We start from the raw sequence: 21559 nt of genomic DNA, 5'->3' as shown, positions 1-21559 counted from the left end.
TAAAGTAATCTAGACTAGGCCATGATCTTACAAAAATCTACTCATTTCACATATTTAGCACATGTTAAGAAAGCAAACAGGAACTTTCCCATTGCTATCTGATTTAGTCAGATAGTATTTCCACAGTATATCCACTTCAGAATATCAAGTTCCCATTTTGAAATTATCAAATAAGAGCTTGATCCTGATGACAGCCAAATTTCTACAGCACTAAAAAGAATTGATGTATGCAGATATTTTTTGAACATTAAACCATAATATTTTCTGCTGTTTACTGAGCTACTCAGAATTATTATCCTGAGGTTGTAAGAGTATGTCATGAGATGTTAAACATTTTATGGACATAAGTAGTCAACTGCTACAAACAAAATACATAGTTTTGAAATGTCATCATAAAAAGGTAAAACCAAGATTTAAAAAACTCTTTATGGCCTATCACCCAGTATCAGACAAAACAACCAAAATTAGTTTTGGCAGATTTGGGGATAGCAGTTAAAAATAAAAAGTAACAAATGTAAAAGCATGAAAACTGTATTGCCATTATGCTTAGAGATAACTGTAAGTCTTTAGAGTTGTCAATGATTGCTTTAGATATTACAAACAAGTGCTGCCAATCAACTCTACAATATGTAATGCATGGTATTCTAGGTATCATAACTCAAAACAAACTCCACAACAATGGAAGTAATATTGTCTGCCACAAACTACTCTCTTCATTAGGCAGCAATAAGAATTGACATATCCATTTCTTTGCAGCTGTGGAACTGTTGGCAGAACCGTTCTTTTGTTTTGGTTTGGTTTTTTTCCCAACATAACTCTAATTTTACTGCCTTGAAACTCATTGTCCTGCTCATGGATCTTGAAAAGAAAGTTTTAAACATATCCTGAGGCAAAGCTGTGAGGTAGTATCACTGCACAAACAACAGCAATTGTATTTTCCCTAAAAATATTTTTTGTATCTGCGTATAATCATGTCCTCACACTACAGAGAAAGGGAGGAACTATGAGTTTTCTGATGACAACAGAAAACATAGTGGACCCTGAAGATATTCCAAAGACTTCTCTCCTCTAATTGACTGTGATCTTGATCTCCAAAAGCTGCAGTTCACAACATTTATTAGAGCAATGCTTTTGGAGTCAAAAATGTTTAAACACTTTACATTCACATATGCTTTAGTTAAACCACCTTTTGCCTTGTGAGCCTTGCAGCCACAACTGTATATAAACAAATTCTTGTCACTATCAGTTCCTTGTTTCAATTGCTTTAAGGAATTCATTAATTGGACTTTGGTGTTCCTGTTTCTCTTCTTTTCTTGTCTTTTCTTGTGTATTTCTGTTATTTTCTTTTCTTTTCTTTCTTTTCGTTTCTTTCTTTCTTTTCTTTTCTTCTTTTCTTTTTTTTCTTTTCTTTTCTTTCTTTCTTTCTTTTTTTCTTTTCTGTTCTTTTCTTTTTTCTTTTCCTTCCTATACTGACTCTGCAAAGCTTTGTAATCTGACAATAACAACCAGAGAAAAACAGTGGCTGATCCTATCTTTTGCTAGGCCACATTCAGCTTGCTCAGTCGAGGTTTTTTAATCAAACCTCAGTGAAAACCATGCACATGTTTTTTGCTGTTCTCAGGAATCCCCTGTTTGAAAATGGCAGGTAAAATATTAAACTGGGAAGTAACATCTAGCCACGTTATCTGACGATTTGGCATCGGCTGACCTCATATGTCACATGAATGAAATTCACCTTGCTGCAGCCCTGACACATTGTGTTGCCTGTTGATGAGGAGGAGGCAAAACCAGGCAGGCTGGTACAAAGATAAAAACAAGGAGGGGAAAAGGTAAAGCATATCCTAAACTAGCTAATATCAGACAGGGTACTGTGAAAAACTCTTATAGCAGGCCTAGAAGAGGACCATTAGGTAGAGTCAACAGCTTAAATTGTCCTAGTTGCACCAGAAAAGATTTTGCTGCAGCCCGTCAGCCTGCCATGGATTTGGGGACAGAAAGGCAATGAAAGGGATAGGAGAGCTGGAGGGGAAGGGTGGTGTGATTCATTTACTTGTCCCTTGCAGGATTTGCAATTTGGGGATTCTTTGGGGGTTGGGAGGGTGTGTATGTGTGTGTGTGAATTTCACCCTATATATAACTTGCAATCCTATTAGAAAACAACCCAGTGACACTGCAAATCCAGTATTTCTCAGCATGCTATTTTTGAAGCTGAAACACACAACATATTTTGATCTCCAAAGAAGCACAATAAAGATCCCCTCTTCAAAATAAAATGAGAAGTAAAGAAAACCCTCAACCAATTGCACATGTAATAATTTCCAGGCCGGCTTCCTGTGATTGTATCCGATTATTTAAATTTTGGACTGTCTCTTTAATTTGAGGAGCAGGGAGAGAGGCGACAGATGGCAGACAGAATTGACTTATGTCCTCTATTCTTCTACAGAAGAAGGGGGAGTGCAGAAAGTTTGATCGAGGCAAAAGCTACAGTACATAGGGCTGGCTATAACTATCTAATAGGTCTTTTGACGGATCGGTTCGGAATATTTAGGTTTTTTTCTCCCCCAGACAGGCTTTGTAACAAACCCACGGTCCTGGAGGTTGCCATGGGTGACGAGAGAGCTGACATCCAGTCCCAACTACAAATAAGCACATGACAAATGGGCCCAGAGCCCTCCGACAGCCCTGAACCTTGGTGACCCCCTAAAAAACCCAGCCTCCCCATACCCCGTGCCCCCCCAAAAGAGCATTACCGAGTATATTTTTTAAAACCGAAAGCTTGCACTTAATTGAAAACACTGCCGTGTAACTGAAATGCTTAGGACAGCATGTACAAGTAAAAATAAATCATGCAGCATTGTTATTTAATGCGCTGTGACATCATTTCCTGAAATTAAACAGAGATGACACAGATTCAGACAGTCCCTGCTAAGGTTCAGTTCAAACAATTCACAGATGTTTTCCTCCAGCCAGCAGAAAACAATGCGAGACTTAAAGCACTCTTCTCCCTCTGCCCCTCTTCATCTTCCACTCCCTCTCCTCAGCCTTTTCACTGGTACAAGGAGGTATGGCAGTTTTATAATACATGCTCCCGCAAAAATATTCTTTTTTTAATTTAATTACTCAGGCTGTTGTACTAAATAGATGGATCATTGTGTCACAAAAGCATCAATTTTTCAGAAGAAATAACAGATGTCTATGTAACAATGATTAGATTAACCACTCCCAGACAAAGCTAGCTTTTGAGGCCCACACACCCCATGACCCTGGGTTCCCTCTTCTGTAGGGGGTGGATGTAGAAATGTCAGATCTAATCTCAGATTCCATTTTTAAAACAAACAAAGCCCCACCCCCATCCCATTTCAGCTCTTTTCTTTTAAGATTGTGGTGTTTAAAAGGTATGTGAATGTTTGGTCTCTTACTAATTCTTCAGGATGCTTTCATGGCCGAGGACTAGGAGCACTCAGAGGATAAAACCTTTCAGCCTGGGATCAGAAGTGTAATTTTGAGAAAGATTTCCGGGTTTGTTCTGCCCAGGCTGGTGACTCGCTAGGGCAGGCAGGCAGGACAGGAGGGGGATGCTGATGACATTAGGCAGGGCTGTGCTACCAGCAGCAATAACTAGAAATGATAATGGCCACCACCAGCCCTTCTGAGGAGACACCAGAGCAATTCTGGGGTACAGAGAGGCACAACTCTGTTGTCCTGAGGACTGCAAGACCGCAAGTCATGGGAGTTTAGCATTCAGGCACTGATTTTTCTTTAGCACTGGGGGGTGAAGTCATTTAACCTCTCCTCACTAAAGTTTTTCCAGCTGAAAAATGAGCACAGTATTATTTTGTAGGACATGTTTCCAACAGGGCGGTGTTTGTACAAAGAGGTCTGCTCTACACCAGCAGGCAACTTATTATTACCTTGCTGAAAACAGCACACAGCCTAAAAGCAGACCTGGAATAAAACTGTAGCTTGGGCTCCTCCAGCTCTCTGACCCCGTGGTGCCCTGAGGTGGAAATGGCAGCCAGGCAAACACTGGTGCAGGTAGTTTTACAGGGGAGTCAGAGGACATTGTCCATCTCCTGTGTGTACCCTCGGAGGGTAGAGCATGTTACAGAGCGCTCCAACACACACACTAGAATTCACTAGAACGACTGCACATTCCCATATTATCTGGAGTCTCCCAGCCTTCTTCCTGCCATTTTAACTGGACAGAGGTCTGCTGTATTTTTGGCTTTGGTTTTGGTATTTTACAGCAGGGCAAAAACATCCATGTGCAGAATGCTTCTCCCAGATCACATCTCTGAGTAAAGCTGTTCTTCTGCAGTTTGATGTGAAAGTAAGCTGTTCAGTGTGGAGTGCAATAGCCAGCTATGTCTGTAACCTTTCTTTAAGGCATTGTTACTAAAATAAAGTATGGAAGGAGATATTTATGAAGGTGGGTTGGATTCAACTTCCTTGGACACTTGCTCCAAGATTGGCTTTGGTTGATGACATTCATCTCTAGAATCAAATCTAATGAATAAATAAAATAGCTGCCCTGTATAATAGGCTTGATAAGCCATTAATCAAAATATGATAGATACACATTTTATTCTCAGATATACCCACATAAGTACAGAAAAAAAAATCTGTTTCAGTGAGACTATTCATATTATCCAACCTGGACACATGAATATGACAAGTTAAGCAAATTAATTCAGGTAAGTACAAAAGCTGTGGCTGATTCATTTTGTCACCTTCCAGGAGAACTCTAGCCTGACAATGAAACAGATAAAACCAAGATATATTCTAGAATAGACTGTGTAAAGAGCAAGATCGTCAGCCAGAAGATTGTGGAAATCAGGCTAAAATGACATTGTTCAAAGTTAGAAGACAGAACTTCAGCTAGCAAAAAAAAGCAGAAAAAACAGCTCAACTCCTCTGGCTTTAGGGGAGACATCCCAAATATCATCAAATGGGAATTAGGCATTTTCATTAAGAAAGCCTTAGTTTGCAAGCTACCATTAAATCTGTAAGGCAAGTACCAGTAAATCTGGTACTACAGGTTATGATACATGTCTTCTTAAAGACTGTAACAAAAAAACCAACCAAAATAGAATTTTAACAAAGGGCATCCCTCCAGGTAAGTGTCAAAGCATAAATGAGACTCTGTTCTACCAGCCTGGTAAAAAAAGGTGAAAAAATGTTGAATGTAGCAAAAAATGTAGTCTTTGGCACACTGCTGCAGAAATGGATGAACTACCAGAGGTACAAGCCCATAGAGTGGTATAATTACTTCCTTTATAACTTTCCTCTCTTCTGATTATGTATATATATTTTAAAGGTCCTCCATCCTTCAAAAGGGCGTGGGAGGAGGGGCACTGGCTCTATAGTTGCTGGTAAGAAATCCTAATTCCAGCCCTGATGTAAGCTGGATGTATCTATACATTTGAGCACTTCCTGTTTTCACTTGGTGATCAAATATGTTCTTTGCAGGGCAAATAGGGGAACACTTGAGGGAGGAAAGCAGTGATGGCTGAGAGGCTAATTGAGTGTACTAAGAACTCCTTAGCATAGAGGAAAAGGAGTCTTCCAAAGCTATGAATAAACTCTCAGCTTGGGTCAGATTTCTTGCTGTTTCTTTTCTTTAACCACCTTTCAACTCAACTAAAAACAGTCTTAATGTCAGGTTTACCTTTCTGATGTTGTAATCTTTATGTACTATTGAAAAGATTATACTACCAGACTAGGATTTCCTCTACTTTCCTAAACACTGGATATTATCCAGAAAAAGCATACACATTTCCAACCAATTCATCCTCAGACCTTTTATCTTCTGGTTATGTTGTAATTCCAAATGTAAGACAGAGCTCAGTAACTGAGCAAGAACACGACAGAAGCTCCTGCTCTTTGCATTTGATTTCCAACAATAAAAACATGCATGTGTATCCTATTTCAAATATAAGTAAAGTTACTACAAAATGGAAGCTGTGATGGGGGTTAGAAATAGTTTTGAAAGACACAGCCTGTCAGACACATTCATTCTACATCAGAGTTCAAGTGCCTGTCTCTTCAAAAAAGCCACTTAGGCCATTCAATTTTTAAAACTGGCTGCCTTAGGAGTTTGCAAACTGATTGAATAAAGGAAAAACATAGCATTTTATTTAAAATCATAAGTAAATACAATTAGTCAGATCTGAGTTACTCTCGTGGAATTTGACAGTCTAAAGGACTTCTGCATTTAATCCATGCCAGAAGAGATGGACTGCCACTGCCTCTCCTTCCAGGGAAATCAGAGGTTAATGATTTTTGTCATATTGAGACTAACAGCTAACAATTGCTACAGTTGGCCTTTAGTTTTTTATTTGTCCTTTTGAGGTATTCAGAATAGGTGACAATGGCTTGCAGTTGAGAACATATGTAGAGAGACCCCTGTGGCTTATGGAAAAGTTGCTCCATGCTGGTTGGGTGTTTGAAAAAAAAAATACAACCAGAGCTCTTTTATGTTCCTCTCCTTAATGAATGCATGAATGTCAAAATGTACCAATGGCCCATTCAGGGGGCAAAGCCTAAGCAGCTCCTTCTTTAAGAACACATCCTGAGACATAAAATACATTTGCTTAACAAATTAAAATAATGAGATAATTCAATTAGTTTCTTAAAAAAAAAAAGAAAAGAGAGAGAGAGAGAAAGAAAAAAGGGTACATCAGGGGATTATTGTAATACAAGAACGGGTCATACAGCACAAAAGAGGAACAAACCAATTTGAAATAAGGTTAGAGTAGTAATGAAGGAATGTACATTGAATCATGGACTGTCATTGTAAAGATATTTACTTGAAACAATAAAATTGTACATCACAGATTCCCCCGTTCTGGCTCAGCCAGGGTAACATTTTGAATGGACAAGCTAATTTGAGAAAAGTGTGAGATCTTTAAAAGAAAGGAGTTTTCTTCCTTCCCTGCATGTGTTTATGGCAAGAATCTTTCTGAATTTACATTGCACTGGTCAGGGGTCTCCATTATCAGTTTGCAGGTCTGAGAATTACAGCGCAGTAAATCTTTCAACACCTGCAAACTCATTAAAGCCTGGATGGTAAAAGGTTTGGGGCTTTTTTGTGTTCATTTAATCTGATTTTTTTGAGGCCATCCTCACCAGTGAGGGCAAATTTCCTTAATTCATGCAGGATGGAGAGGGTCAGGAGAGAGAGGATAGAAACAAGGAAAAGGGATTTCAAAAAGCCAGAAGGACTTTCCTCAAGAGAAGCAAGAGGCAGTTGACTGTTTAATAAGCAAGTGTCAAATGCTTTCAAGGAGCACATAAGAAACAAAGGCAGGAAGGAAAAAAAAAAGATATCACAAATTTCATGGGAGGAAATGGAGTTAACATGGAGGTGTCTACAAACCAAACTTGTTTATTTGTGGCCCTGTTTTTTGCTGTCTCCCTGTACTACTCATCTAAAGATACTCTACAGCTGAAAGAAAAACCCTCCACTCGCACTCACTCGACTTCCAAATTAAAAACATTTTACAGGTTAGTAAATCTCCAGCTGAGGTGATGTAGCAAAGAACAGCTGTGAAGTAATTTTGATAATGATGAGAATAATAAGCACATGGCAAGGTTCAGGGCTTTGCTGTTGCAGCTTCAGTGCTCCTGAATAGATAAAAGTGATTAAATACTCCTGATTATCCCTGACCAATATGTAATGGATTTACAGCCCTTTCAATTAGTCAGTATTTGCTTAGGACTCATTATTTTGTCTTTGGTTAAGTAATCAGCCCAGAGACTCATGTTCTGTCTAATTCCTCTGAGCCAAGTGGGTACAGGGCACCTGACCTTTGAAATGGCCATAGCTGAGAGGCAGGAATAACCACTACTCCAGCAGAGACACTGGCTATTCCAGCTAATCCTGACCCCACAGGCCAGATCAATGCACCTTAGTTTGCTACTAATGTCCTTACATCAAAATGATGGTTTAGAAATGTGAATCTATGGCTCCCCCCTTTAGCTGTGCTGCTGGCAGAGCAGTTCGATAGTCTCTATCATAAATAAATCGGGGCCCGGAATCATTACACTGCAACCAACAGCAGGAAATTTATAAAACCCTGGAAATTTATAAAACTTTGGTAGAAGAAGAGGCAGTTAATAACAGTTAGCATTTCAAGCCTTATCAAGTAAGAAACAATTTCGAAGTGCAAGAAAGAAGATAATTGATAATTTTACTAGTCTCCATCATTTCCCACATGAAGCAAACTAGGCTTACTAGGTTTCCTGTGGAATTGTGTTTTGATGCCTAAGTGAAGCTATAATAGTCAACAGAACACCAACACAAAACCAGTCACAAGCAGACAAATAAAAGCCCAAGGAAAGCATTGCTATTTCACATATTTAATCTCTTTCGCCCCGAATGTGAATATGGCCAGGTTTTAATATTTGTGGACTTGAAGAGAAGCAAAAAGAGGCGCTTATTCTCTCTGTCACACAACTGAAAAATTAGGGAATCTGTAAGCCTTCTTTATTTCCTCACAAAAAAGTAACAATGACAAGGTTGCAAGCTGCTGCTTTGACTTGTCTAACATCCACAGTGTATGTCAGCACATGCACACAGTCCAGGGCTCTCTGTTTCACCACATACATACAAAGTTTGTGTAAACAGAGGCCAGCAATAAAGAATCCAGAAGTCAGAGCTTTATATATGTTAAAGTAAGAATCCCCCTTTTGCTGTCTGTAGGAAGATTTTGAATAATTCAAAGCCAAAAATGGTTACTTCGTATATAGGTGGTGTTCCATGCTAAGGCATCGTACTCTCTCTTTTTTTCTTTCTATAGGATGTGTTTTTACATATATGCATATATAGAGATAGATAGATAGATAGATAGATAGATAGATAGATAGATAGATAGATAGATAGATAGATAGATTTCTTTGAGATTTGTCATGATTCCAAGACCTAAGGAAAAAAAACCCTAATTTAAAAAAAAAGCAACAAATCCTGAGACCTAATAATGGGCAAAAAATTACGGGGATAATTGATTTCTAATAATGATGAATAAAACCTATTAGGCACATGAATAGAAATTTATTTTGGTTTTGGTCACCACTTACTGTGAGATGCTGGAAAAGCCACGCTCTCATGATATTTGTTGCTACTTTGGGGAAAATGCCTCTTTTCTTCTGACGCTTTTTGTCCTTGTCTGGGTCATCGTCATCTCCTGTACCAGGTGAGGCTACACTGTTGTCTAAACCATCACCTACAACAAAGAGAAGAACAGGAAGGAGGAGACGTTTAATGAACCAAATACAGAAGCCAAAAAATATTATTAATTGCCAAGACACTACCACAGTTTGGGGGGTTTTTATTTGTTAGATCAGGCACATACTGCTTCTCATTATATAAGAATGCCGATGCAAATATGTAAAAATTAGAAAACCGTGTCTCTCCAAATACTAATTTTGTGTTTCACACATGCATATATCATTAATTCAATTATAATTGTGCGCTTGACATAGTGCAGTAGCTCTTTTTCAATTATGGGATTCAATGTGGGAAAACCTGCCACAAGAAAACCCATTTACCGTAAATGCATCCCTACAACCATTCTGAATATGTACGTATAAGTAATCAAGTTAAATGTTCTGTAGTCTATATATCCGAGGCCCTCTGCAGAGGTGGCAGTAACCATGTCACCGTTCAGTGCACATAACAGACTGTCAGATGAGCCCCTCCCAGTAACCATCACCTCCCAGCACACACACACACGCACTCACAAACACGTACACCTAGTGTGACCCTGCATACTGCATTTGCATGACATGAAAACTTCTACATCTCTGCATCAGTGGTTATTATCATTAAAATAAAAAGATGCACATCAAGGTAGAGCTCTCACTTAATCAGAACTTTCCATCAACATCCTTCTCTTCTGTGCTTTTCCCTGGCATTAATTGTGCATTAGCAAAAATCATTTACTTTTAACAGTCATAGTTATTTTTTCTTGCCCTCCAGCAAAAATGCCTTGAAAGCCTGCCTGGAGGGCATCTAAATTATGTATCTGAAAAACTCTTCTGGCAAGGCATTGCAGGACCCCTACTTTCTTAAAATTCATACGAGCACGTCTTCCTGTTTTTGGGAAGGCATCAATCAAGAGCAGCAATATATGCCATATTCCTACATTAATATTTGAACTAATAACTTTAAAAAAAGGAAAGAAACAAGATCCGACTTGTGGCATAATCAAATGCAAAATAAATGAAGAATACTGGGACAGCACTGAGACTTTATAGATTGCTGTGTTTTCCTTACACATCATTAGCCCGGAGCCACACGAAAGAGGAAAACAGAGAAGTGGAGAGTTTATGCTCCCTGCTGGTGTTTAAGAAGCCGAGGTCCTGGAAGGACATCTGGGAATTGTGCTGAGACGGTGGTTTTTGTAATTTAAGAATAGACATTCATTAGCAGTAAATGCCATAAATCCCATGCTAAGTAAAAACCTTGTCCAAGAAAGCCTAAAACAATAAACTCTGTGCTCAATGTAGCCTGAGCTAGACGCTCCATAGCTTCCTGAGGAATGCTATAGATTCATGAGCTAATTCCTACAGCCTCGTCTAGATCCGTAGTCCTACTAAACGAAATACATTGCTGCTACATACAGTCCATTTGCTTCAAAACTTGCATTTCAGCTCCATCTTCCCTCCCATGCCAGATCACCCTTCTTGTACGGTGTCCCCTCTGAAAAACCGACCCTTTTGGACTGGAGAGACAGAAAAAGCCACAGCAAAGAGCTGGCAGATTAATTTTATTGACATTTCCATTTTCACTGCAATGTGATACCCTCCATCACATGGAAGAGATGACCCTCACTATTTACAGACTGACAGGCCACTTCATTACAACCACCCTGCCCCAAGGCAGAGCAGCTCCTTTCCATCTGCCCAAACACCAGAGCAAGACCCTGAAGTCGCTGCTCTGTTTCTCGTGCCTTTTTTTTTTTCTTCTATTAACGACAGGGAAAGGAGAGTCAAATCCCAGTAAAGTAGTTGAGGAGATTATGGAAGCTCTGAACACTGTAACCAACTGTTTGCTTTTGTAGTATATCAGTTATTTAGAAAGCACTCCTTTCTGCTGCTTTCTTCCCCCCCCATGTATTCCACCCTACCCCTCTCTCACAGACACGTGTGCGCGCGCACACACACGCACACACACTTTCCACTATGCCAAGGAACTGCTGCAAGGCAAATTCTCACAAACACTAATGGCTTCTGACTGCTCCTTGGCAACCCCAGCATTTTAACCTGGGTGGATATGCTCTCCAAAATACAGACACTGGAGCTATCTCATCAGCTGTTCATGTGACACAGATGGAGAGTGGCTATTAGGAGCCAGGCAATGGGCCTTGGGGATCTGAGGTGCTGTACTGTAGCCTCAGGCAATTTTGAAAAGCAGTACCCGGAGATGGGGGGAAAAAATCTCTACTGAAAGTGCAAGTTTGAAGTCAGTCAGTCTGTTTGTCTATCTGTCGTGCGGATAAAGATATCTTTGTCTCTTTATGTAAAAGTAATGTGTGTATGCACAGGATGTGTGGAGCTGTAAAACTTCTGCCCTGCACCATCCTTTCAAACCACAGAAACACCAGTTCACTCTCTCTATGGACAAATTCCTGTCTGTCTGCATATACTCTCCTATTTGTGAGCATCCTCAGCAGGAGTTTCCCACACGCTATATCAGTGTTTGGACTTTTTGATGAGGTTATTAATACCCTGGTTTGAAAAAGCTAATAGCAGCCCAAGAAAGAAAAGTTCAACTAAAGCTCTCATTGTCTTCCCATCCTAATCAGCAGTTGAAATCATAAGAGTCGGTGCTTCCCTAATCTGTTCCATAACCTCACAAAAGAAAATTCAAATACTGTAACTCCAAATGATATCAGAAGAAAAATACAGCAAGATTTGTTCCTCCTGGTGCACGACAGGCCTGTTAATCTGTAATGTCATATCTTTAATAGGACTACAACCACTCAGTTTAGTGGATGCTGCTTCTAGTGAGAAGAAATCATAGAAAAAGCCCATAACTGTCTTTTCCAGGATGAAATTATTTACTTCTGGTCCTAGCTTTCTTTATCCAAATAAATGCCAGTTACTTTAAATGGAGAAAAGTAAAATATCAAAAGCAAAATAAAATGAACAGATATGAAAGTCACTTTATGGCAGACTGGACTAACTATATTTTTCACTACTGTATGAAGGAATCAAAATTTAAATAATTTAAATTGTCATTACAAGAGATTCTGCTTATATGAACCATTCATATCATGGCTTAGATGGTAATTTGTAAAAGGAGTAGAGCCAAATCCAAAATTCTATGGAAATGGCAATTATACAAGCACAGTTACCCCAATTTTCTAGAGAAGAAATTAGGGTTTGGATTTTGGTCCACTGTCTCTCTCTTTCACACAGAACCAAAAAAATTAAGGATTTTCTCCTGCTTCCCATACTGTTCACTCATTTATTCTTGTGCAAAGAGTACACATGATTGCAAAACCCTATCGGTGTTGCAGGAAGGTGGAGAATTTTTAAGTGACACTCTCTTTGTGGAGGTGTCAATGACTAGGCATGATTTGAGCCAGTAGAGATTTAGGCATTTTACCCAGTTTGTTTAAGAGCATAGCAGTGCTGTGTAACAGTCTCAATAACCCCTATAAAAGATGGAAAGAGTTTACAAGAAACCTTGAGAAGGGACCCACCTGGGGCTCCTTAAAGACCTTCTCTTCGAGGGGAAGAGTTTGTTGAGGACGCTGAAGATGCAAGACTTCTTTTCACAGTGGGAAGTTGGGCTTCCACACTGGCTCTGTGTTCAGGCACTCTTAGTGTGTGCTGAGGGTTTCCTTCCACAAGCTGAATTCCTTTGCATTGAATGCAAAGGAGATTACCTCTTTAAAAAATATCAAACAAGCAGTCATAGCAGGGTTTCCATTGCACCACAATTCCAGTTTGCTGCAAGCTGATGTCCTTGGACAGATAAACTTGCAAAGCCCAGTGTTGGCATTGCCAAGGACTCTTTGAGAAACAGAGACAGTCCTATGTAAAGTCTGTCCAACCTTATTGTATCAATGAATTTTTCTTTGTTAGTCTCCCACACTATCGGTATTACCTCAACCCTAATCTTTGTGTTCTTCACAGAGTAAAAACCCAGCAACAGATGAAGCTTAGAAGTTGCCCATCTTGTCCTTTTACCACTTGTGATCAGGATGAATAACAAATTCACAATCTATCAAGACGATAACTGGAAAGGATGACCCAGTCAGGCCGAAGCAGAGAAGCCTGGTAACAGTCCAGATTCAAATTCTAGAAATAGTTTCTGTTACCATCATAGCAAGTTGAGCAGTTAAAAAAGTGATTTCTGGAAAAGTACATTTCAGAACTCAGTGTTTGAGTTTCTTCATCATCAGAGGTCCCTTACAGCTTTAAGGTTTGTCACACTAAAGGAAAAGAGAGAACAGCAGGAGTATCTAAACTCGGGGGAAGACAAGACACTTTGCCATTTTTCTAAAAATAGTGGATGCAATACGAAAAGCAAGTTAAAGGATTCTGTAAAGGAAAACTGCAGTGCACTATGCTGATCTTAAGTAAACTACTCTAATATTCCAGAGTAATATTTTGATGGAGTGGAATATGTAGATATGTAGATATAAATGCAAAGCAAAGAAGAAAATCTGCAAGCAGCTTATATTCACAACTTGCAATTATTTGTTTGTACTTATAATCTAGACACATAAATACTGTAAACCATTATTAATAAGGACATTCAGCTTAGTAATACAATCCATATCACTACCAGAGAAAAATCTTAAAAATTTATGTAATTATCACTGCCAAAAAGCTGGAGAGAAGTGTCCAAAGATGTTTTTAAAGATAAGATAGTCTGTACTTAAGGGAAGACCAACAAAGAGGGAAGGTCAGCTCCAGAATCAAAGACCCTTCAGGAGAATTCTTATCTTCATTCCATCCTGTTAAAATTATCAGGGTTTTAGCCTTGCAGCTCCAGTAGATCACAGATCTTTGAATGAAGTCCTGGCTATGGATTTTTTTTTTCTTTCTCTTCCTCTTAATGATCCCTGTTCCAGGAAGTTGACTTAAGTCTCCTCACACCACAGAATCCATGCTTATCTCCTGCATTTCTTGCCCAGGGAAACTAAATAAAGATAGGTTATTTCTGGCAAGTATGGGACTTTGAAAATCACAAACAGTTCAGGTGGGCAGCCCAGCTTAGAGCTGTGCCATCATTGGCACTGCTCTGCCAGTACCTGTGCTGGTTTTGCTAAATTACTCCAGGAGGAAAGGAGCTATCAGAAGCAGTTCAGGGGCCTTAAAAGCACACTGAGCCTGTGCTGACCTGCATGGTCACTTCTCCCTGGAGCTGAGTGTCCTCAAGTGAGCTGCTGTAATCAGACCAGTGCATTCTCTGCCCTGGTGTTTCATGGTTCCCTGTTCTATGTTTCAGAGAGCATCTTGGACAGAAAGAAAGGTTGGACACTGGTGCACTAGAGAGAACAGGAGAAAACTTCAGACGTACACCACTACTATCTCTTCCTACAGAAGATGTTGTCCTGCTGTTCTCTTGCTCTTCTAGAAGCAGGAAGGAGACAAAGACCTGGCCTTCTCTCTTGCTGTTCTTTTGCTTTCCAGAATAAAACCCAGCAATTCCACTGGGCTGATAATGTAAAGATGACATGTATGAATTTCACACATGTATGAATTAATAATTATTGCAAATTCAAATAGGAAGAAAACTTAAGATGCTATCAGACCCCACATACAAAGCTATTCTAATTACAACTTAGTTGTAATCTAATTACAACTTAGCCTAGTTTGTCATTCAGGAGCAAGTCCCTATTGCCATCTGGCAATATGTGTTAAAGTCTTAAGGACTTGCATAGTACCTTGTATATAAAGTGTATTTACAAGAGACAGAATGAAAACTGTTTATTTTCTGTTTCTGGATAGGCACCTGTCTTGAGTCACTAACATATCTTATTTGTAAAAAGGAATTTGCAAATGTTTTATTATTTATTCAAAGTAGGAATGACATTTCAGCTCTTATTATAGCCATGCATGCTATAAAATCAGTGATTTAAGTATTTCAAAATTATTTTCAGAACTGTTTAGATTCACATTTTTATTATTTTTCTGTTCAAAAATAAGAAAAAAGACTGGCTTTTTTGTGTCCTTAATTGTCTGTGTTTAGATTTCATGTTTATTTGTAAAGTGAATTGAGAAATCTTAGAAATTCTGTCAAATTTCAAAAATGTATTTTTGTAGCTTATATAAGAGAAAATTAATAAACCACAGTTAGACTGCTAAGCTCATTTATACAGCCAGGAGGTTCATGGTTCGTTCATTGCAATCCAACATTTTTTCTCATCAGGTGAAAAAAGTGTTCCAACGCAGACAAGAGGAACAACAGTAAAGCAACCTGCTAATTACTGATCTCTCTTACGTTCCTGCTGTGCTAAACTGTCCAGACATGTTGAAGTGAAATTTTTCTGCGATTTTCAAGTGACTAGTTCATGGCCCACTGCCGCGGAGTGCAGGAGAAGGGATGAAATGCTTTAGTTTACATGCAACATTTACTAACTGTGTGGGTTTTCCGACATTAAAGAGGGGACAGTGACCCATGCCACCTTTTTCACACTCAAAAGAGCACTGAAAAAACAGTCTTCATAGGCTTACCTCAGGCTTCCCTGGCCCTTAACACCCTCCCCCCAGGGTAGGAGCAGAAAGAGAAAAAAGAAGGGATTTTATGCTCCTTTCTCTTCAACTTTTCAGGCGGTATAAGCAGCATTTAGCAAATTCAGCCTCCAAATGGCTCCAAATGCTCTGAGCTGCAGGGGCTCATCCTTTGTTAGCCTCCCTCTATTTACACAGGATTTACGCAGGCTCTCCACTGAAGAGACCACATGTTTCTGACAGAAAGCACTTCCATTCACACTGCATCAGGCAACAGGATTGTAACCACTGCAGCTTCACGCTGACCTGAGATTAGGGATTTCAGCAACATTGAGATGGTAACAATCTGCTAACTAACGAAAATTATCCATGGAGAACTCTGCTGCATACTCCAGTTAAAACTACCATGGCCAGATAGATTAGGTTACTTAAAGGGGCAATTAAGAACTAGCTACTGTCAAGAATATGCATGTCCATCTACAAATAACATACACACAGAGAAAAATATCAGCAGGGGGAACAAGCAAATTAAAAAAAAAAAAAAATCAGACTGCAGCTTGGATTAAAACAATTTCACCCACTGGTTGAAGACATAAAGTGTAAAAACAGACAGATGGACACATATGTAAATGTGGCTGCATTTGTTTCTCTGGAACTGGCAAGTTAGTAATAACGGTATAGTTTAATAATTTATTTTCCATGGTATTTTCACACTGGTTAACTGGGCAGTGGCAACACTTATGCAGAACTTCGGGAGCAGAATAATTCCTCCTAATTGCTTCTGGGGCAGACAGACTGAACTAAGCAAGCTCTCTTGCCTCTTCCTACAAGAACTCAGTACTGGAACCAGACATCAGTCTGGGGATTTTTAAAATTTGGTCATTTTTTAAAAATCGATTTGGCCAGTCAGGATTTCTGCACTGAGATTTTTTTTCCCCAGATCTAGTTTTGTGTCAGGCTTTTTCAAAATGGACTACACATACACAAACACAACAAACGTTGCTGGTTAGGGCTTGTGATTTTTTTGCTCAATAGCTTTTCATGGGGCAAAAGAAAATTGGATGGGAGCACAGTGCCAGAAAGGACCACACAGATCTAGTTTTTGATGAGTTTTATTTTGACATTTTAATTTGGCAAATTGTTTTGCTTCTGCAGCAGAGGACAAAATAATTCGCTTCCACAATAGTAACTCCTACATGTATCTGATATCCACTTAAAAAGTGCTAGATATATTCTAAAGTTCTCCATAGTATATCATAATAAAGCTCTTCTGGGCACTCAATGATTCATTTTTAGTGATCTCTCAAATGCCCTTACCCACAGTTAACACTCAGATTTTATTAAGGAAGAAAGCAGGGACAAATGTCCACTTAAGTCCCAGCTCTCAAATTCAACTCTGCTTGCGCTGCAGTACCTAAAGCTAAAGCTTTTTTAATGTTCTATTCACCTCCCCTGTGTGGCATTTCTGCTAACACAGAGTTCACAATCTTTCAGCCCCAAACACAGAAGGCTGCTATCTTCAAGACATCCGAGGAATGTGCCAGATACTATCATCTCCCCTGCAATACAAAGAACTAGAAAGAGGCAGAGACCAAAAGGAGACCGTGCTGATCAGGTTACTAAAGTCCAGAAAGTCTTTCCCAGAATGCTAAATGTTAATCTTTGAACCAGAAAATGTTATAATTAAGATCCTTGTAGTTGGAGGAAATGCTAGCTGTAGAAGTCAAAGGTACAGCCATTTGAAGTTGTACTTTTTTTGCACGTTTATCCTAATCTCGCACCCCTCATGCTGGCACGACTCCCATCAAGCACTTTGTTCTATTCAAGCAAAATTATCATTAATGTCAGTGGCAGTTTTGCCTGAGTAAGAAGTCTAAGACCAGATCCATGTCTTGGTCACAGAGAATTGCAAGCACTGCACAATTCCAGAGGAGATACACTCATTAAAACATGTGGCTTATGCTGATTTATGATGTTCTTCTATTTAAAAGTGAAACTTACATTGTACCTCACCAGGAAAGTGTTCAATAGACGTTTTTCTACATGGTTTTAACTTCAATTCCCACCCTCCCCACTCAGTACAAGCTGGTAAGTGTACTCCCAGTTTTTGGTATCTAGGCTGAAGGAAAGCATTATTAAAATAGGTTTAAGAATTCTATATGCTTCAGTAATTACTTTGCAGTGTGAATGTAAATAGCTGTTATTCTGTTTAAATTTTTCATCCTACTAAACACTGTCACACAAAGTGTCCTTGTGCTGCAGTTTTAATGGCATTCTTTTTAAATCTTTTTAAAATATATTTTTAGAGAAGTATTTTTGGCATTCTCATAGTAATTCTGTTAAGAATACCAGCTGCAGACTGACTACAGCTGAGGCAACAATAACAAGTCATTAAAGAAATCAGGAGACAAAAAAAAATATTTTTCTTTTGCTGAAAGCACATCTCCTTTAAGAGACTATTTTCCTTTTTTAGTTCTTTTTAGTTTTAGTTTTTAAATAATGTTTTTCATTTTCTCAATCAACTGTATAAAAGTATACATTAAAGAGCTATATTTTGTTCTAAGTAGCTTTTTAAATTTATTATGCTGTTACTTTTATCATTAGAATAATATCAAATGTGGGCAAAATAGCTAAGTTCAATTAAAATTCTACCTGCAGCTGAAGTAATTAAGTTCAGTTTTACTTCATCAATATTTAACCTTTACTATTTTGCAGTTGTTTATATATAGCAGAATGTGAGAACTTAAAAGTAGATGATGACTAACATCCTGCACCATTCTTCATTAAATCAGTAATGTAGTTTCTTTAAGAGTAAAAATGACTGGTTTTTTTAAAGGAAAATAGCAATCATAGCATCTCAATTTTCCTTAGAGCTGTTAAAATTAGTTATAAACTGCGAGATATTTTAATGCCTTGCATGTCTTTAATGTCTTCCCCTTAGACCCTATGCTGTTTGTCACAAGTGCTTGTTCAGGAGACAGCCCCTAAAATGATGCCCACTAGCACAACAAGAGTCCATGTACTGCCCACATTAGAAACCTCTTTTCTCAGGGCTGCTCAGTTATAAAAAAAGCACTCACTGAAATATTACATATGGGTACACATGAATAATATTTTTTCATCATTAAAAAAAAAAAAAAATTGGAAATGTAACAGACAGTTATTCCTGAGAGATACTAAGTTAAAAGCTTCAATTACTAAAAAGGACACTTGTTAGGCCACAAGTCCAAAATACACATTTGTCTATTTTAAGATGTATTAAAAAAAATGGAGGACGGCTAAGTGCTTAAAAAAAAAAAGATGTTTTAATAGAAAGGACTCAAAATGAACCACAAAATTTTTTCTGATGATAAAATGTATACAAATGTGTGTTTTACATACAACAAATGAAAGTACTGTCTTGATATGCATTCACAAACTCTTGAACAGGGTAAGAAGAGATGCTTGCTGTGAATGCATAGTTCATAAAGAAATTTAAAAGTAGAAAATAACTGCAGACTTGGCAAGTCTTACATACCATAAGAGCTCCAAGACCTATGCACAGTAGGGTGGATTAACCCGCTGGGTGCTGCGGACATATATATGCACCTCCTCCTAAAGTGTTCATTTGGCTGGCAGTCTGGAAAACGCCAGAATGCGAAGGGTTACGTGGCAACACTGACAGTCTGCTCTTGTAGGTTTAACTTAAAGCCTGTACTTTAAATGTAGGGTGGTTTGTATTTGGAAACACAACTAATACTCTTTATGAGTGATGTGCTACTTGGCGCTCAAAACGAAGGACTCAGTCAAGTCTTGCTCCCACTGGTGAATCATTCTCCAGATGACAACTGTGTGCTTTGGACCTGCCTGGATTTATTTTTGGGGGTACTGTTTTTCAGAAGTCTTTTCCTCCAAGAAGCCTCGTAAACATAAACTGTAAACCATCTACAACTTTCGTGCTGGGCCTATTGGATGCTTAAAAGTGGTTACTGGAAAGGCCTGAAATGTCTCTTTCCTTTGAAGTTCAGTAGATGGACAAAAAGAGCAAGCATAAGGGAGGTAAAGCTCATAGTTAGTCCCTGACAGATATCTTTATGATATCAGAAAGGCAGACAAGCAATTTTTTTTTCCATTGCATAATTTTTCTGATTTTTTTCAGGATAATATGATTTTAAAAAAAGCAAAAAAGAAGGAATAGCCACGGTCACCTCTCTCTGCAGCCAAACTGTTCCATAAGATGCTCTGGGCTGCTTTAAGTGATTGAAAGTATTGACATACACATAAATCCATAGAAACAGGGGGAAAAGCTTTTGACAAAAGTTTCAATGAAGTGGATTCAGAAAATAAGGAAGTATAAGACCACCAAAACCACAGGGTACTAAGTTGTTGTAACTCTATTTTTTAAAAAAATTACAGTACAAAACTAAAAAGCACAGACACCCACTGTGACACCTGATGCATTGCCTTTTTGCTCATAACCTGTAATTTCAGTTCAGGTCTTCCACTGTTGCAGAAAATATTACAAAACACAAATACGAAGTGCCTACAAAGTCTTCCAAGAAATGATTTCTGTCCCTGAGCTCTTTTTAAGGAAGAGCCTCACAAGCTGGGATCCAGAGAGCTTACATCACCCCACTTTCTACTTCAAAGGAGTTAGTGTTGCCTACCTGTAGGGACCCCAAATGAAAAGCCTGGCAAGTTATGAAACTTCCCTTCCTTCAGGTTCAGATGGGTAAAATGGAGTTTCCCTCTGGACCTAGGCTCACCTAGCCAGTCAGCGAGCTGACCTGCCTGCCATAAGATCAAATATAAGCCCCACCAATCAAGTAGCAGTCCAGGCTAAATGTGCTGATGCAACAAATTTCCAGATCTTGATCACACTAGGCAGGGGAGTCATTCTTCTCAGTGATAAAGTCACTGAATGCACTCTTGAGGAGATAAAAAATTAAGAACTGGCTGACTTTGCACCATTTGAGTGAGTTATTCACCACTGACCCAGAACAACAGAATTGTCATGTTCTGACACCAGCTAGGAATGACTGTAGACATGGTCATCTCTGACTCCTTACTGCAAGTCTGTAAGGAGGAAACAGGACTCATTTTCGAGCTGGTTAGTGGCCTCAATCCAGAAGGTACAGTGTTTAAATACATTATGCATTAGAAAAAACTTCACACAGTCTCTCCATCTCTCTCTCCTTCTCCCTCTCCTCCTAAAAACTCAGTGAAATTATGACAATGAAAGGACTTGGTACTAAAAAGAGGAAAAAAAAAGAAAAAAAAAGTCCAAAAAACCCCAAAAAAACCAAACCAAAACAAAAAAAACCCCTCAAAACAAAACAAAATCCCACCAAATAGGATCTCGGCAATTAAGATTTGCCTCAAAGACATTAACCCCCTGCTTGCAATTTTATAGTTAAGCTATTCTTACCTGTGTTTTACTATGTCAGGTTTTAAAACTTAACATATTATACTGCACATAAGAATTGAGATAGCTGATAGAATTATCTAACAGAAGACATTCTATTCCCTTTTTCTGTTATTGGCTCAGAAAGTTACCTTCATTAAATTTTAAGGAAAACATTTTTTTAAACTGCTCAAATAAGCAAAGCACACAGCTTTCAATGAAAACTGCTTTGAAAGTAATACTTAATATTGGTGGTGGCTCTTACATAAGTGAGTATTAAATATTACTACTTTTAAATACAAACATGCCACCACACTCCTGCACTCATTTACATTTTTTCAAGTCTGAGCATGCCTATTGTCTTTTTGCTAATTCTTCATTTCTAAATGCGTATCATAAAGGGAACATCCTGAAATACTCTGTTAGAAGGCAGGTTCTTGGACATAATACTTGTGATCAAAATAGATGTACAAGGACATCTTA

The 21559-nt window shown here is 38.6% G+C and overlaps 1 protein-coding gene across 6 annotated transcripts in view; it reads right to left on the bottom strand.

The window, feature by feature from the left end:
* MEIS2 (Meis homeobox 2) overlaps positions 1 to 21559 on the bottom strand; it is a 173703-nt gene that overhangs the window by 111197 nt on the left and 40947 nt on the right. For all 6 annotated transcript variants that reach the window (XM_050975619.1, XM_050975616.1, XM_050975618.1 and 3 more), the window contains one exon: positions 9079 to 9224. In XM_050975619.1, coding sequence (XP_050831576.1) covers positions 9079 to 9224 — 146 coding nt within the window. The remainder of the gene's footprint in view (positions 1 to 9078; positions 9225 to 21559) is intronic.

Source organism: Serinus canaria, chromosome 5, assembly GCF_022539315.1.
Source record: "Serinus canaria isolate serCan28SL12 chromosome 5, serCan2020, whole genome shotgun sequence".
NCBI lineage: Eukaryota > Metazoa > Chordata > Aves > Passeriformes > Fringillidae > Serinus > Serinus canaria.
Note: the sequence above shows the minus strand (reverse complement) of the source record. Positions and strands in the feature narration are given on the sequence as shown.